Genomic DNA, 18,985 nt, shown 5'->3' on the forward strand with positions numbered 1-18,985 from the left:
TGAAATTAATTTAAGCACTAAATCAGCCTCTACATTCCCAGATTAATCTTTGAAGAGGAACTTGATAGCAATCATTCAGTTATTGCAATTACTGGGTTAGTTGGTCATATGATATCATGATCAAAACTAAAGAGATCAAGTATGGGTTAGATCCATGCATCGATTAACTTTTTTCGTGCGTGTGACATAATAGCTTTTCAATTTGAATATAGTTGAGAATTTGGCAACTATTGAACAGCTATAAAAATAATTTCGAATTCTATATGGAAAACTCAATAAAAAAGGCAGAGAAGTTGGTACCCAAACTCAAGGTCTTTGTATCAAAATAAAGTAGTGGTTCTCAAACTTATTTAGACACTGTACCCCTTTTTACCCACAGAACATTTTACCCCTTCTCAGTTACCGGTACTAAGTAAGCTATAGCTAAAATATAAATAAAATTGCCAGTTCTAGAATTAAAGGTTTTTTTTATTTTTTTGTTGGCTGGCCGTGTACCCCCTGAAAAATTTTGAGTACCTCCAAGGGGTATGCGTACCACAGTTTGAGAACCACTGATCTAAAGTAAATGCTAAAGTTGAGTCTGACTACTATCAAGCTAAGAATAAATTCTGAGCTAAAAAAAAATCGATTTCGAAAATAAACAACAGTTAGAAAAGCAAATGCGCTAAGTAGCAATACTCCCTCCACACTCGATAATGTTGCTTTTACGGTTTGCCATAATCCCATAATTATCCATGTTTTGGTGTTTCCAAAATTTCATATCTCTCGCGATGAATTCCAACGTGTATCCGTGGATGAGATCTCGCCAGTTTGTGGGTAATTTCACAGTAGTTACAACGTTTTACTGCGTCCAAAGAACCTTTTTGAAAAGTTATACCGTCCAAGGGTTTTCTACTCCATTTGTGATTCAACATGAAAATAATCAAGAAAAGTCCAAAATGAGAAAACACAAAAGAAAAATGAAAGCAGCCCAAAATGAGAAAAGCCCAAAAGTAAAATGAAAACAGCCCAAAATAAAAAATTGCGAAATTTCAATGCTTTTTGCCTAGACAGGGCTAGCCACAAAGGGCTTTAGAGTTGAAAAATTTAAGTTTTTACTCTTCAATTCTTGTAAATAATAAAAATGTTTATCTTCTGACTGCTGAATATGTTAAATATGTACGGTTATCAGATTGAGGTTTAGCATTTAGAAAAAGGAGTACTTTTTTTTTAGATATTTTCGTTACTTTATTAAGCACTTTTTAAGATGTTTTCTAACACAACTTTTTTCTAATAGTTGCTAACTTTGAATTTATGTATCCCGAATCAGGCGATAAAAATGATCTCTTTTTAATTAACGAAACTAAAAAATTGAAAGCTTTAAAATTGTTATTTTAACGAACTGGAAAGGTTCGTTAAAAGGCTCGAACTTTCAAAGTCAATTGCTTTATTTTATTTGAGACTTAGAGAGAAACAAAATGGGGACTGGATGTTTGTATATAAAAAAAGGTTTTTTGAGTCACCCAGAATTGCTGTTGTTTGTTGACAGACAAAATTAACAATAATAATTAAAAATAATAAATACGTCCTCTAGTCTGTGTACCCATCGAGTTTAGATCTCTGAAAAGATATTTTTCTTTAAAAATAAAAAGTTGGCCCTTGGTTTTTTGTTCCTTACGTCCCAAATTTTAAGAAAATCGAACAAACTTTGATTATGTAGATTTAGTAGATTAGATACAATTCATATAAAAAAAATATGGAAGAAAATAGGAATTTCCTGATATGCCTTCCTTATGCAAATTCCTTTGGAGTGATAAGCCTAAACTTTATGAGCGTATGTATTTTTGAAATTGCCAAAAGGAAAATTCTTCTCACTTTTTTAGAAACATAGTCAAAATCATATTTTTTTAAACTCTGAACTGTTAGGCCCCTACAGTTAGATCTCCATATCCATGTAGATCTCCATATGGATAAACACCCAAAAGGGATCAGCCTAAAAATAATCCTTTTGAGCCACCGGTAGCCCTTAGGTTTAAAAAAATTTAGTCGTTGGAATCTGAGTAACATATGCTTGAGTTTGAAATGCAAATCTCCGATCTATTTTTTTTCTGCAATCTATTATTTTATTTTTTCTAATCTATATCTCTTATTTTTTTCCAATTTATTTAAATCGCAAATCTTTTTTTTATGTATATAGTATTAAGCATTAGCTCACGTGTGCCCAGCACTAGTGCTAGCTGAAATAATTTAGCTATCTGTCATTAGAAAAGGGCACAGAAGAGGACGGTTAATCCCCGAATGAATCTTTAGCCCTAAAAAGGGCACTAGAACTTTCGATTTCTGATCGAATGCGTCTCCTTCTATGTCTTGGCAACCATCCATTCTGTATGTAGAGGCCGAGAAAGAAATGCATGGGAAACCCGAAGTTAAAACTTCAGATAAAAATCCTTAGGGAAAAAATGTAAGCGATATCAAAGAAGAAGCTTTTCAGAGGTTCCTTTCAGTTCGTTTTAGAGAAAATCCAATGAAATGTGAATCAATAAAATGAATTTTATTAATCGGCATAAATTGTATTTTGGATGATAAATGAATGTTAAGTGAATTAACTCAAGCTGGGTGGCGCTTAATTTTCAAATAAATAAGTATTTTTAAATGGAAAGTCTTTTATAGGACTGGAAAACCAGCCATCCTTTCTTATAATAAGGATGTTTCTTTCAGTTCTTTTATGGTAGCTAATAACAACTATAAAATTTGTTTCAATTCATTAGGACTTTCCCCGTTCAAAACTCACATTATAAGAAATGCCATGTGAACTAATGGCTGTTTTTGGTTAAAAGCCCAACTGAGCATGGGGAGGTGGGAGGGGGGGGGGAGAAGAGAAATCTGTAAAAAAATATCTAATCATTTAATTGTGCTCTTTAAATATCGTTTAAATTGAGCCTTCGTCAACCACTGTTGCTAGCAGGGGAAGTTGCAAGACCATATTCAGGGGAGGGGCTAGGGGGTTTGAACCTCCCTCCCTTGAAATGCTTGTCCGACTCGTAAACCGTAACAAAAATCCAATTTTGACACGTTCAAAACATTTTTTGCTACCCCCCCCCCCAAAAAAAGGAATACCCCCCCCCACCGCAACAGAAATCCTGGATATGGCCCTGGGAAGTTGCTTTATCTGATTTATTTAAAAAAATTGTATCAATGACTAGTTCTTGATCCATCAACCAAGGTGATTGACCTGGAACGGAGAGCCTCAAGACGATCCCTCAGTAAACTCTACGATTCACCGCTGACTCAACTGTTTTTGTGAATGAATTACCTGCATTTAATTTTTAGTGTCAAATATGTTTTTCTTCTTTCTTTTGTTTCATTTTGTACTCAGCTTTTTTTTCCATTTATCCATTGTAAGCGGGCACAAATAAATAAGTATATATATAACTAGTAATGCTTAAAATTACATACAACTTCCGCCTAATACAATCGTTTCTATTTGAGGAGTCACTTATTAGCTTTGGTGTTCAGAGGCGCCAATGAGGAAGAAATTGTCTCCCTGTATTTTTAAACTATCCCGTACTTGTTTAGTATCCAGTAAATACGCGATAAGTGAAGATTCGCTAATGCTAATGAAATAAAACAAAGTAAGATACAAATATAATAGCTCAGAAACAAATTTGGGCTATATATTTGCACATTAGGGGAATGGGGGTAAAGCGTAGCACATATTAAATACGTAACCTAACCTAACCTAGGTATCTTTTCTTGCCCCTTCATCTCCAAAAAACTAAAGTTTAGATCTTTGTCACGGAGTGAGCAATACCTGACTAGGCAGCAAAAACCTGTTTTTCATATAGCATCTTTGAGATTTCGATACGGTCTTTCTCGCGTGTTTACTGGATTCTAAACAATTACCACTATCCTTTTTCATGCCTTCTTTGAAAAAATCCTCCCTACACTTTCGTGAATGGGCGTCAATTTTGGTGTTACCACTTCTATGAGTGGTAACAATTTTAATACCATTGCTGTATAATAGTAATAGTATTAGCTATTTGATAGATGGCATCACCTATGTAATAACATCCTGAGACTGGTAGTCGGAAAGATGTATAAGTTGAGGGAGCGTTTGTTCGGTATGATCTTTGTTTCTGACCTAAATTATACTTTGGAGCAAATTGAACCGAAAAACAACGTCCGCATTGAATTAATCTTTAACCTTGATATAAGTTACTGTCTTTCTGGAAAATAAAAACTAATCAAAAATACATTCACCAATGGTTTCCTATTCAACCAGAAAATGAACCAAAACGGAAGACTAAACCATCCATAAAAGTAAACATGCTTACAGAACCTGGATAAAAAAGGGAAAAAATAGAGATAACTTTCTCTGACTGAAATGAGTGAAAACGAAAACTTTATTTAAGTAATTAGTCTTTATGAATAAAAACAAAACAACAAATAATTTTATTGAAATTAACGTACGATAATTCATCTAAGCAGTTCTAAAGATTTCTCATTGCAATTACTTAAAAAAAAAAAAAACTTGAATACTAAATATTACTAAAAATCATTTCACGTTACTTTCATCATTTTATGTAGAATTATAAACAATGTGAACGCAAGTAATTGTCAAGTTGCTTATCCATCGCACGTTTCTGTGACCCCCCTTCGGTTGAGAGTTCTCCAGCGCAGTAACAACGATCTTATATTTATATAAATTTGAAGTATTTGAAAAATCTTCCGAAAAATTCGTCTTCAGGTAAACCTGGTCCCGGAAAATTCCCCGTCCACATAAAGTTTCCCGTGGACTTCCCCTCCCTCGGTGAAAAATTCCCCTGACTTAGCCTATTAGTAACGACCATCTTTTTAAATAAAAAATAGTGTTTGAACGATCACCCCCCAAAAGCTCCCCCGTGGACAACTCTCCCCGAAAATTCCCTATGTAGGAAATTCCTCCTTTACGAAAAAATTCCCCTCACTTTAAGTCCCCTCCTCCTGCTGATGAAGACGAAAAATTTTTCCATGAACATTCAAGAGCGACTTTAGAATTTAAAACGACTAGAAATATATACGACATTATACCTAAAACTAGCAGAGATTACTATGAACGAAGACATGAAAACTAAAACAAAGATAAATTATTAATAAGCAATTAGGTCACGCATAAATTACACGCTTAAGGACGGTATAGACTCCTGCCATGCCCCTTTAAGGCCTGAAGTGTCAATTGACTGATCTCTTAAGTTGAAAGTTTGTTTAGCCAATTGATTTTATTATTTTTTTTCACATAAGGCTTCCCTTTGCTCACTCATTTACGGCTGCTAATATCAAACTGATCGGGGACAGAAAGTATGTTGGCCCATTCTCGGTCCCCCTATCATTCTATTTCCTCCAAGGGAAACGCCTGGTCACTTTTGCCAAGCCAATCGAAAAAAAGGATTTTTTACACTTTTTCGGGCCCCATGTTCAGAGAGAGGACTGTTCCCTCGAACTAAAATTTTTCTAATACAGGAGGGTCCACTTGGCTCTGGAGTTTGGGCCCTTTTTGGCCTGATTTTAGGGTGGACCATGCCCCAAAATCAATCTTTTCTATTTATTGGCTCCTCGGTCCGAGGATTTAAGGCTGTTAGTTTTGAACTGATCAGGACAATGAGTTTTTGGACCGTTGCCCGGCCTCCTAACATCCTCTCCCCTTAAAACATCTGTGATCTCTTAGCCCAGGCAATGATGCTGACAAGCTTCATACCAATCGGAAAAAAAAAGTTTTTGTTCCTTTGTTTTTAGGGTCCGCTTTGCCAGAGACTTTAGGTTTTAAGGTTCAAAACGTTCAGAAAAAAAGTTTGGTTGGCCCCTTTTAGGGATCATTTTCAGGTTAAGCAATTTTTTTCCTTTTATTTTTATTTTTTGCAAATTGGGGTTGCTTTGACCTAAACAATTTTTTATGATAAGGTTGAAGCCAGCATAAAAATTGTTTCTGGTGCCAGTTTAATTGGGTCCTTACCCGGACCCACATTTTCTTGCGCATGAGGTATTACTTTACCTAGGAGCCTACGAATGTAAGTTTCAAGCCGTTCACAGAAAAAAGGGTTTTAGCAAAATTTTTCGGTTCGGTTCTGAACTCCCTAACATCCTTACCCGACCTAAAAAATATTTGGTGCCATCTGCCCTGACAACGATTCTTGAAAATTTCAAGCAAGTCGAAACAACGTTTTTGCACGCTTTTTGGGTCCGATATTTGGGAAAACCTAGTTTTCCTACAAAACCTAAGTATTTTTGTTCGTTTGGGGTCTCCACGGTCAAAGGACTCTAGGATATAAGATTCAAGGTGATTGGGGGGGGGGGTCCATGCTTCCAACATAAAAATTTTTTTGTAAGTTTATGTCTCCTCGGTCCAGGGACTAACGGTTTTGAGCTTCAACCCGTTCAGAAAATAAGTTTATAATTCCTTTTTCGTTCCCCCTTTTCAGGGAACTAATATCTTTTTTCGATTTTATTTCTGCATGCAGGTCTCCTAACCAAAGGACTGAAAGATATATGTTTCGAGCCAATCAGATGTATGAATTGTCGGCCCTTTGTGGGGCCTTTTTTTGGGGGGGGGGGGCAATACCCCAAGCAATTTTTTGTACATTAGAGCTCTCTCGGCCCAAAAAAATCACCGCTGAAAGTGTCAAACTGCTCAGAAATGAAAATATTTTGCCCCATTCTGGGCCCCAGAAGACCCCCTCCCATCTCAAAAAATATGTGCCCCTCTTGGCCAATGGAAAAATCCCTGAAAATTTCGAGCCAATCAGACACCCAAGATCATCAATCCCCTCCCCCTTCCACTGTAAAACCTATCTGTAAACAACTGGCAGCTTGGATGACTTATGGCCCTTTCCCCAGGGGCTGGGGTGGGGGTCTTGTCATCTCCGGAGCAATATTTGTTAGACCTTTCATTAATTCTGAACAAAATGGCTATATCAAATTTTCGGTTCGATATCACGAGGCAAGGTCGTACCCAGGATTTTTTTTCGGAGGGGGTTTTACTGAAAATTTTTGTTTGGGGGGGGGTTACACAAAAAAAAACAAAAACGCATACAAAATTTGTTTATGTCCATTTTCGTTGCGTTTTTACGAGTCAGACAAACATTTCGGGGGGGGGGTTAAACCCCCCCCCCCTGGATACGGCCTTGTCACAGGGGGATCTAGAGGGAGGTTAGGTTGTAGAAGTGGCAAAAGAAGGGTCCTCCAGTCACTTTCGATCCTTAAAAGTGGGGCTAGAGCCTTCGAGTTCCAATTATTGTGACTGCACGTTCTTTGATTCCACTTTTAATTTTTTTTTCTTTAGTTTTTGTATCCAGCCAGAAATTTCTAAATCGGCATCCATTCGGAGCTGGAAAGACACAGGCTGATTTTGATTGTCCAGAAGAGTTTGGATACTACCCTCATGAAACGGACTGCACTCAATACTATGTTTGCGTATTTGGAAGTGCGTTGCAAGAAAACTGCCTTGGTGGACTTGTATATAGGTAAGAGTTTCTCCTCAACAATGTGGATAGTTGTAAACATGATGAAGAGAGGGATAGAGAAAATCAAAGAAAAAAATTTATTTTAGTCTTTTAGGCTTGACTGATGGAAAAATAAAACTAAAAAGTATCCGTTAAAAATATGTGTTAAAGACAAAATGATTAATGTGGCTTTATTCGTAATGTCCGTAATGATTTGCTTTATTCGTAATGTCTCTGGTGGTAGTTACTGTTGTTTGAGTGATAGATACACATTTTATTTTTGTACTCTTTAGACGTTGGTTTTTCTCTAACAGGTCTTGGAAATATTTACTAATCATCATCATATTACTGATCATCATTTTGGCCAGCATTTTGACCAAAAAAAAAAAAAAAAAAAAAAAAAAAAAAAAAAAAAAAAAAAAAAAAATGAAAGAGACAAAACAACAAGAAAAATCGTTTAAATTACGACAGTGAAAAGTCACAAACAGATAATGGGTTTCTAATTTACACCTGGAATTATTTTTTTTAACGAATAAAAAAAGAAAGGAAGGAAGAAAAAAAAAATACTAAAAGAGAAAGAAAGAAGGCAGAACGAAGATTTTTTTTTTTCTAAAATAGAAAAAGTTGTTGATATATACAAAGATTGCCGAAAAAATTGCTTACTTGTCTGATAAAAGCTAAATTTTCAACTGCATTAATTGCTTGACACAGTAACTAAAATTTAAAGAGTTGACAACAGAATTGACTTGACAAGCGAATATATTCATTTTTTCGTTTCTTACCATATTTGTGAAACTAGGTATACTCAGCATCAAGGAAACTGTTAAATGTGTTAAATAGCTCTAAAATAAAGTTCTAAAGAGTTATATAAAAGTTATATAGTGAATATAGTTCATGTATGACAATCTTGATGATTCATCATCTGAGGGATACTCAGCATCAGGGTAAGTATGAATCATCTGAGATGATGAATCATCTTGATGAATCATCTGATGATTCATCATCTGAGGGATACTCAGCATCAGGGTAAGCATGAATCATCTGATGAATCATCTTGATGAATCATTGAGGGATACTCAGCGTCAGGGTAAGTGCTGGAAGTCTACAAAAGTCGTTTGTAGGATTTCTTTTATGTTTGAATCAGGGTGTCGTTTCAAACATTATGGATCGTGTTAAAAGTTTCAAGAGACATAATTTTGCACTAACCAAAACGTTTAGTTGAGCGGTTGCTGTAGGAAACTTTTCAACTGTTTCACTAATTTGTGTGGCTCTTGAGACAATGCCAATATATAAAACCTAAAGGATCCATTTTAAAGATAATCACGTAAATTTAAAAACCGAAAATTAATGCTGACTTTACAATTGAACGTTGGTTTATTAAATGAGAAGACTATAGAAGATCACTTGTAAATTTCATTGGGCCAAATTTCCAAGGCTTCTCCTCCTGGGCTGCAAAATATTGTAGCTTCATATACCTCGATATGCAGCGTAGATCACTAAATGTATCTTAGGACTGGATGAGAGACCTCTTCAAATAAGGATATGCTATCTTGGAAGAATTCTGTTGTTGTCCTTCTAAACACTATTTTAGGTAAGAATTCAAAATAAATATTTTTGGAGTGTAAAACTTTATAAGAGTCTAAATAGATACAATGTTGATAAAATTGCATAGCAAAACATTCATAGCCACTATGCTGTAATTTCACCGCAATGTTTATATAGTATTATTATATTATATAATATATATTATATTGAATATATTATAATATTCATATATACCTTTAGGCTCAGCGTTGCCCCCACCCTCCTAAAAATATGTATGTGGGTACTAATGGATTGTACTTGAGAACGAAAATCTAATTAGACAAGATGATAAATATGTTTGCTTTTCAGTCGTGAGCTACAAACCTGTGATTGGCCCAGAAATGCAGACTGCATCACTAACTCGAATAGCACCGGCCACCTAGATGATCACAAATTCAGCACAATAAGAGTCGTAGACACCAGGACACATAGCACAAGTCCCCGATCTATACCAACTCAAGAAGCAAGGTAGGCTGTTTTATTTTTATACAGAATTTTATATGATTTATTATAATTATACAAATTATATATATTATATATAATTTATAATATTTATATATGATATGAAATCATATTATATAATATATATAACTTATTTGTATGGAACTATTACATAACTTTTTGTATTTATAATTAAATGAATTTAAAATTCATTTTTATGAATAATTATTTATAATTTTTATCTATTTATATTATTTATATATAATAGTTTATTTTTCTAATTTATGTTCTTAACTCGTTAATGGTTAGAAGCCTATAAGCAAAAAAGGGGAAAATTCAAGCTAAGCCGAAGAGCAGTAAAAGGAGTGGAAACTTAGTCAAGGGAGAAGAAAGCTCAAAAACAAGCACAGACCTGGATGTTTAAAAAAAATACGGTTTGCAGCTTTGATATAATTCTAATTTCAGGCAGATAGAAAATATTAAGCATTCTACTGAATGTGTCAATGAAGCCTATGTGTAGTTCAGTTTAAGAGTAGAGACCATCCTTCGCATGATCCTTATTCGAAAGAGGTGAAAGGACTATAGAGACGAGAAGGGGGGGGGCGGAGGGACCTAGGTCTTCAAACTACATATTGTCAATCCTTACATGATTCACATTTCAACTAAGTGCAACATGTCAAGTTTGTTGCTAAAGTCAAGTTTTCTGTTTTCTGTCCGTGGCACGGATCACTCTCTCTATCCTTTTGGTTTGAAAGAGGTGTAACATGTCTTTATAGATGATTTTTGGGCTGGGAAGGAAGAGACTTGAATTCTATAACCCCATCTGGTGTCTCCTGGTTATACAGTTTCCTGGGAGGGTGTACAGAGGGAGGCTTTGAATATATTAGGACTGAGGAAGAGAATGCGTGCCATGTTGGCCCCAGGCGGCTTGGTGCTGTGGTGAGTTGTTAGTAGTTGTAGCTGTAGTAGTTATAGAGAATTCAATCCTGACATGTTTCTGATTTCAATAATTTGTAACATATCCACCTTTCTGCTAAGTTCATTTTTGGAACCTTCCTTTAATCGATCAGGGATTTAGATACAAAATTTCGCCGTTTTAAAACCTTCAATTTTAAGGTGGAATAAACTACTAATTTTTCAAAGTGGCTTTTAAAAAGTAGGTATGCAGACGTGAATAACTATGAAAGCGTTGACAGTGGCAATGAGAGTGGTTGAAATACGTTTTGAACCGAAATGATAGCATTTTTTCAGAAGAAAAAGAAAACATATTATGTGGAGGTGAGTGTGTCAGCTTCAAAAACAAGACATTAAAGAATACATACTCTTAATAATGTGTAACTTTGGAGAATTAAATGGTAAAAATTATAATAAGAACTGCATTTCTTTGCGTTGTCACACCACTGCATCCCTGAAATAGCTGACGAGAATGGTCTTCGCGTCAGAGAATTAGGTGCATGATAGTGAATGAGATTTATGAGGTTTTTCAAAAACTTTCATCAAAATTCATATCTTGAAATCTTGGTCCAGTGTAATGTTGGGTGCAAATGCTGGTTATGCCCTTCAATCCATTGATAGCTGAAACACTAACTGAACCCTGATCCGCTTAGCTATTGAAAAGGACGTAAACCCCAACTGTCTGATTTTAATTTTCTTGTCTTTTCATTATTTGGCTCCCCCATCAAGATTTCAAGCCCCGTTAGTTTATAACTTTCTATGGCGGACGGCTGTTACCGCGACTTTTCCCTTTTCTAGACTTTCTAGGATCCTGTTGCTTCTGGGATCCTGTTGCTTCCTGGAGTTTTTATTCTGAACCAAATGAAATAGTGTTAGTAAAAGTTTTAATGTCCTCTGCCTAGTATATTTGCTGACGATGGAACTACTCTTCGCAACTTTACAACTTCCAACAAATGTTCATCAAAATACCAAGATAATGAGTAGATGTATTTAAGTTTCTAGATAATCCTGATGTCCAGGCAGTTCTCGAATTAGATTCAGTTCCTTATGTCCCAATTTAGTCCGTAGAAGATGTCCTCTTTGAAGTGCTGGTATATACGTAAAGAGAGTTTGCTTGTCCTCTGTGAACAACTTAAAATGCAAAAAAGTGAGAATATTTGTAGCATTCAGAAAGAAACATGACGTTTTAATCGCCAAACAGTTTGCTTGGAACCTTTGGTTTACTTATTAAGGAGTTTTTCAGCCCCCCCCCCCTTGAAATTTGTTTTCTTTGTCCAGGTGTCCAGGAACCTTCATTTGTTCGAGTGGATACTGACTATATTTCTTGTCACATAAAAGTGAGTTGCCACTTCGCAGGGTCTTTCAAATGTCGAAGATAGATCAAACAGTCGCATCTGAAAAATGAAGACTTCTATTACTACATCTCTTTTTAAAACCTGCTCTGGCCCTAGTAAAACCTGCACCTCAGCAGTAATTACTATCTTCTTGAATAGGCCATTTTATAAAATCCTTGAAATCTTTATGGTCGTTCCACACCGATTCTTATGAAAAAAAAAATCTGAACCATGATAAATTATAACTTCTAACTGTTGATTTCAGTTTAACTGGATTTAAGCAGATACTAGAATTCTCTGCTTCGTAAGCGATTAGAATTAAAGAGAGATTAGTTGAGACCTTAAAAAAAAACAACTAGGAAATAGTTACAAAATGAATAATGTCATTAAGAGGAACTAGAGAACTAGAGCTCTGTGCGAATTTCTTGTTTTTTTGCTCTTTTTTATTGAAAAGCTGGAGTGGTCTGTTAAGTAATTTCTAATCTGTGGCTGGGTGGACGAAACTGGACCAAGACTCAGGCCTCATAGGCCCATTGCCTCCATACTTCAGGCAGCTGAGCTTTCAGAGTCGCACCACAGACCCCACCCCAAGCCAGGACTCGGGTCTTAGCAACACCAGGGTTTGAACCTGCATTCCGAAGGATACAGGATTGCAAGTCCAGTGTATATCCACTCGGTTAGGGGGAGGGGGGCTAGAATTCCATTTGTGAAACGCAAGAGTGACTGGAGAATCCTTAATCAAGAGCAACAGGCTTATCTATTGCGCTGTCACAAGGCGTCTGATCAGTAGCTGCCCCTATATTTTTACGTTATCTAGTCCATATGGACTTTCTCAAAGAAAAAGATTAAAGCCTTTTAAGTGTAAACTAAATAAAAAGTATTTCATGTTGTAAGTCAAACGAAAATTACAAAAGCGTATAAATCATAATTCCAGTGCACAAGACATTTAGCCACCAGTATAAATTGGTATTTGCTTTATCAGATACTGCTAATTGTCTCCCCATTTGGTGCAATGACACTTTTTCTTTCCAACTTCATATTTTATGGCTTATGCTATTTGTTTCCAAAAATAAAAACTACTACTACTACTACTAACAATTCATTGGCACACTGAACTTCCTAACGCCAACACAACTACGTACGCTCCCCCTCCGTCCAAACCTATTAACCGTCCAGTATAAACCGTCCGACGAGCCGTACTTCGGCGAGTTAATCGCAAGGGCTTTGCTCTGTCAGGAAGGAGCTTCGATAGCTTCTGTGATGGAGGGTTATACATGTATTTGTAGAAAACCGACATAGACACCACGTCGAAACGTCCCTGGATCAACTCTGGGGTTTTAGCTATCGTGTTGACGAACTGCTTGATTTTGAATCCGTTGGAGTGGAGCGATGCGGCTTTTTGGTGAAACAGCGAAGAGAAGACATGCACATTCCATGACAGATCTGATGCACGAAATGAATAGTGGCAGAATAGACTCATCAGGGAGGAGACTTTTGTATCTTAGGATAACTCCTAGCTTCTCTGAGCAAGAGGATCTAATTTTACTGAGATGCTCAGTCCATGAGAGATCCGAAGAGAAGTTAACTCGAAGTAGGCGCAGTGTATCAACTCGTGTTATTGCCTTTTCTTTGAAGACGAGATTAGGATAAGCCCTCATATTACGGGCCTTAGAAATTAGGAGCTCTTTCGTTTTTGATGCGTTAAAACTGACAGCCCGAAGCTCCTTGTGGGGTTCGCTGGGATCTTCGTCCCTTGCAATTGATGTTTTTGTTATTGTGTTATCAGCAAAATGGTGAGGCTTCTTCACAAAGTTGTCACCTCGGTGAGATGATGAGATGAGATGACTTTTATTTTCAACTAATAATTACATCATACTTAACTGGCACTTACCACATTTTTTAAATAACATTATCAACAAACGTAGAAATGGTAAAAACGTATGACGTTTTATTAAGCCACTATTGTGGCTTGAGCAGCGTCACACAATCTTTCATCATAAACCAAAATCATTCACTCTTCCTACTCTTTTCTTACCATTTAATACTATTTAACTCTCCCGAATAAAAAAAAAACAACAAAAAAACAAAACACAAAATAAAACAACTTGGTGTCCATAAGGTCGTTTATGAACACCAAGAAAAGAGTTGGCACAAGGCTACTTCCTTGGGGCCCTCCTGATAAAACTGGGTGCTCTTTTAATATGAAGCCGTCGAGGACAACCTGCAATGAACGTTGACAAAGAAATTCAGCAAGTCCCTCAAACAGTCGAATTCATCATATGTATTGGGTGTGTAAAGTACGGGTGTCACCACTTATTGGAGGGGAAAGCCCCGGCCCGAAATTATAATGTGATGTCCGCGTCTACCACACCGGTTCTGCAAATATCGGGTTTGGTACTACCCTATTTACAGTATACCCTGTCCCAGGGTATGATAACGCGATCGAGTGGTCAAATGGCCACTTTCTAAGGCCAAGTGTACCCGCCTTGGGTTACCACTAGAAAATCTCTAACTCTCTCCTTGGAGGTAACAAACCCCCCCTGTCAATATATTAATGACGGTATCTCGTAACTCTATTCCTACCCTGTCTGGGCTCCGGGAAAATTAGTAGACAGTTTGTAGAAAATAACTTACTCATACTTTTCTAGCAGTCATTTATAATAACAAAAAAATACGTTTCCCCGAACGGGGTCTAAATGCAGACTAACTCAAAAATAATATTCTTTACAGCAACTGTTCATAAGGGTCAACCTTTTCTTGGGCGAGCCAATTCTCTCAATCCTCAATCAAAACCAATTCTACTTTCTTAGACTTATTTTTCAATTACTCAGACCAGGAAGTCCAAAATAGAATTTAGTTCAAAGCTTACTTATTGCAAAACCACTATAGATTAGCAACGAGACTTTTAAATTGTCCTTGAAAATTTTACTATAGGCAAATCCAAGCAAATGTAATTACGGAACAAAACCAGGTCATTTATCTGAAAAGAAAAGAAACAAGGGTGGAACCCCAACACCTCCCCCCGTATGAAAAATGCCCGCCCACGCGTTACCTTGGTCCATAACTTCAACTTTACAAAATCCACTTGCCTTCTCTCTTCCACCAGTGTCTGTGATACTACTTCCACCGCTTGGCTCTGGATCGGTCGTCATCAACACGTCTCTACTGTAGGACCACCATGGTCTAAATCATATAGCATCCGCATTAGGTTTTGAAAGTTGAAGTCCTCAAGATTCGTAGACAATGATTGTGCGCAGCACAATCAAAAACAAAAAATTCTCGCTGTCACGAATTTACATTTGAGAGGAGCAGAGAATCAGTTTCTGGCACATTTGATGATGCCAGCCCTCATGAAAAATTGGCTGCCCTAGCCTCTTAATTTCCATCTGTGGAAACAACCCCACATCTCAATAAAAAAGTAAATTGCCCCTTGGCGTAATTTCAGATAATCTAAGGCCGAACATGCAAAGGCCTGTGAAAACGATAAGGGTACTGGGAATGAAGTTAAATTTTGAGCGAACGATGAATCGCCTTTTTTCTGGGTTCCCTCTCCTGGGATAATCAAATGCAGACTATGCGTTGATGCTAATTGAAGATGAAACTTATATACTGAATATGGTTTGCCGGAAATAATTGTCGATTCCCATACAGAATAACAGCTATGAATAGGATTACTGGAAAAAGGTTTGGGTGAAGCATGAAGTGACTGGGAGAGAGTATCCCCCAAGGACTCCAGATCAGAGAGGCGAAATCTCGGTAAAGGGATCACAACTCTTCCGCTAGTTGTGCATTAAGGAGAGGGGATATCTTCCGCGACTTCCCGAAGGGGATCTTCCCCAAGGGACTCCCCCCCTCTTAAGGGATCGACATGTCTTTTGAGTTGATAATACTAATCTCAGATTCCTTTTCAAGTTTTTCCAATCCGACTTGACATTCAATATCTCCCACCTTTCCCCCAACCCGTTGTAGGTCATTCATCTCTATTTTGTAACCATCTTGTTTTATTCCCCATGGGTCTTTGACCACTTTATCCCCTCTATTATTTATGTTATCAAGGTACATCCCATCCAATATTTTATTTTTTCTCCCTATTATTTATGTTATAAAGGCACAACTCATCCAAAAATTTTTATTTTCCGCCACTGCAGGCTGAATCTCCAAATTTTGTATGTTTTTTACACTCCTTTTTTCATCTCTACTTTTCTCAATTTGTCATTCGCGCAAAATAATAAATCATCGTTAAATCTGATTTGGACTCCAGTTTCCGCCACCTTTAACTGCATTTCTTCATTGTAGCTCCGTTTAATATCTCTTTTCTCTCTTTTAGTTTTCTTTACTCTTACTGCAGAAATAAATATTTTGTCATCAAATGGGAATTGAACTCCGACATTTGGTTTTTCGTATTCTACTAAAATTTCTCGAACTTTCCGGGGAAAAGCGCGTACAATAAATTTCGTCTCATTTTTCTTTGGTACAATCAGTGTTTTATTTTGGCCTGTAATTGTTAGCGTCTCATTCATTAAAAGTGATCTCAAGTTTTCTATTTTCTGCAAAGTTTCCTGAAAAACCATTTTCGTGCTTCTTATTTTCAATATCATGTTGTCTGTTTACTTTTGCATCCCATTTCTGTGGATTATCAATATTTCGAACCCGCGTATCAAGTATTTCGCTTTTTCGACAGGGCGGCAGAGCCTCCCAATTTGTTTTATGGGCGGGTCCACTCCCCCTGCAGTCAGTGAAGTTGTATATTTTTCCGGGCTTCTAACCCATGCGGTTCTCTTATACGTCTGAAAATTTTTCCCTGCAATTATTTGCAATAGTTCTCTTCTATCCTCCCTATCTGCTTCTTCTTTTCGTTCTCTGGCTATTCTATCAGCATCTTCCTTTCGTTCTCTGGCTATTCTATCAGCCTCTTCCTTTCGTTCTCTGTCTATTCTATCGGCCTCTTTCTTTTGGTTTCTATCTATTCTAATATTCTCTTCTCTATGCTCTCTAGCTGTCCTCTCTTTCTTACTTTCTTTTCTACCTTCCTCCTCTTTTCGTTCTCTGGCTAATCTATCTTTCTCAATGAAATTTAATAGTTGTTGTGTCATATCTATTTGAGTACTTTTTTGCGACCTCCTGCTGGATCTCGATTCAACACTACTCCTTCTACTCGGAATACTTTGATTCCGTCTGTCATTATTTCTTCTTAATTCATTTTCTGAATCTGTTTGTCGTAAATATGTATTGTCTCTTCCTTTATAGGCTCCTTTAGCCTTTCTTTCCACTTTTCCGATTTTTCCGATTTTATCTTCCTCGGCCTTCATTTTTTTCATCTTCGAATTTTTCTATCAAAAGCCTCCATATCTTAGTTTCGTTCATTTCTCCTAATTTTTCTCTGGGCGTCACTGGCCCTTCTTGGTCTTGAGTTAATCTCATATCTGTCCGACAAAATTTCAAAATTCCGTTAGTTTCAAAATACTTCTTCACTCTAAATGAAAATTCTCTCACCCATGTAACTTCCGGTCTCTCACGAAAAATTGCTGCGTATGAATCAGCCTTATATTTTTTATAATTAATTAATTGAGTGATTTATTGATTCGTAAATTTTTCAATTATGATCTAACAAGGCATAGCCCATAATAGATCTTCATAATTCTATTGATTGATTCCGTTTTTTCCTCCATATATGTAATCAAAATAGGCTACTGTCTAGGCTAAATTAATTTGTCTCTTCGAAAACGCGGAATTCTTTTACTGATCAGGTTTAATGATATGACCTTTCCTTGCTGCCACCACTTATTGGGTGTGTAAAGTACGGGGGTCACCGCTTATTGGAGGGGAAAGCCCCGGCCCGAAATTATAATGTGGTGCCCGCGTCTACCACACCGGTTCTGCAAATATCGGGTTTGGTACCACCCTATTTACAGTATACCCTGTCCCAGGGTATGATGACGCGATTGAGTGGTCGAATGGCCCCTTTTTAGAGCCAAGTGGACCCGCCTTGGGTTACCACTGAAAATCTCTAACTCTCTCCTTGGAGGTAACAAACCCCCCCTGTCAATATCTTAATGACGGTATCTCGTAACTCTATTCCTACCCTGCCTGGGTTCCGGGAAAATTAATAGACAGTTTGTAGAAAATAACTTACTTGTATTCTTACAACGGTCACTTATAATAACAAAAAAATATGTTTCCCCGAACGGGGTCTAAATGCAGACTAACTCAAAAATAATATTCTTTACACCAACTGTTCATAGGGATGGAACTTCGCTTGGTCCAGCCAATCCTCTCAATCCCCATTCAAAACCAATTCTACTTTCTTAGCTTTATTATTTAATGACTCAAACCAGTAAGTACAAAATAGAATTTACTTCAAAGATTACTTATTGCAAAACAACTATAGCTTAGCAACGAGACTTTTAAATTGTCATTGAAAATTATACAATAGGCAAATCTAAGCAAATGCAATTACGGAACAAAACCAGGTCATTTATCTGAAAAGAAAAGAAATAGGGGTGGAACCCCAACAATATGCTGAAGGTGATTCAACTTAGATCGGAGACCATGTACATTGCAGTGGGTAACAGTATCCGTAAAAATAGTTTTGGGGCACGCATTTGGTCGTCTACTAGAAGGAAGTCCGGTCACAGGCTGTTTTTTTTGTTTGAAAACTATATAAATACCGGCTGAATAGGTAGTTGACCCAAACAGCGGATAAAATAACTCCTAAGACCGACTTTGCCTCATCAGGTAAGGAACGGTCATGAGACCTCATACTTAACCTCAGCAAGGGTGTTAATGACCCCAATAGGGGCAGGAGCCGGCACCTTGCGGTATCTACTACTCTGAAGCTCTGTGGGCAGGGACACTAGCCCATGAGTGGTTTGCCTGAGCATACCACTGCTTACACAAAAATTAGCGTATAATAGTTTACGTAAGGATTTTATAGAATTTAGATTAAATTAGCTATTCTCCTGATTCTTTTCCAGGATTCAGAATGGTGTTAGTAGACTGGGGCAAGAGGAATTGGAGACAGGATTTTCACCAAGTCCAATAGAAACTGATAATAGACTTCAACGAGGAGGAGCTCGAAAGATTGAATCTGCGGCAGGGATCCAAGAGGTAATCAGATTTTCTCTACATTCTTCTTTTCTACGTTCTACTGCTTTCTAAGCATTTATTTAACTTTTATTTTGGTGTTTCCTTCTTCTTATCAGAAAAGTGGAATTAACC

General features: G+C 36.9%; 1 protein-coding gene across 5 annotated transcripts in view; it reads left to right on the top strand.

Moving 5' to 3' along the window:
* The window catches only part of Cda5 (Chitin deacetylase-like 5), a 115,292-nt gene that overhangs the window by 18,801 nt on the left and 77,506 nt on the right, over positions 1-18,985 (top strand). For all 5 annotated transcript variants that reach the window (XM_089099300.1, XM_089099298.1, XM_089099301.1 and 2 more), the window contains 3 exons: positions 7,295-7,475; positions 9,348-9,506; positions 18,742-18,874. In XM_089099300.1, the coding sequence (XP_088955426.1) occupies positions 7,295-7,475; positions 9,348-9,506; positions 18,742-18,874 (473 nt within the window). The remainder of the gene's footprint in view (positions 1-7,294; positions 7,476-9,347; positions 9,507-18,741; positions 18,875-18,985) is intronic.

Source organism: Artemia sp. Qi Xiang Cuo, chromosome 13, assembly GCF_049724085.1.
Source record: "Artemia sp. Qi Xiang Cuo chromosome 13, ASM4972408v1, whole genome shotgun sequence".
Classification (NCBI taxonomy): domain Eukaryota; kingdom Metazoa; phylum Arthropoda; class Branchiopoda; order Anostraca; family Artemiidae; genus Artemia; species Artemia sp. Qi Xiang Cuo.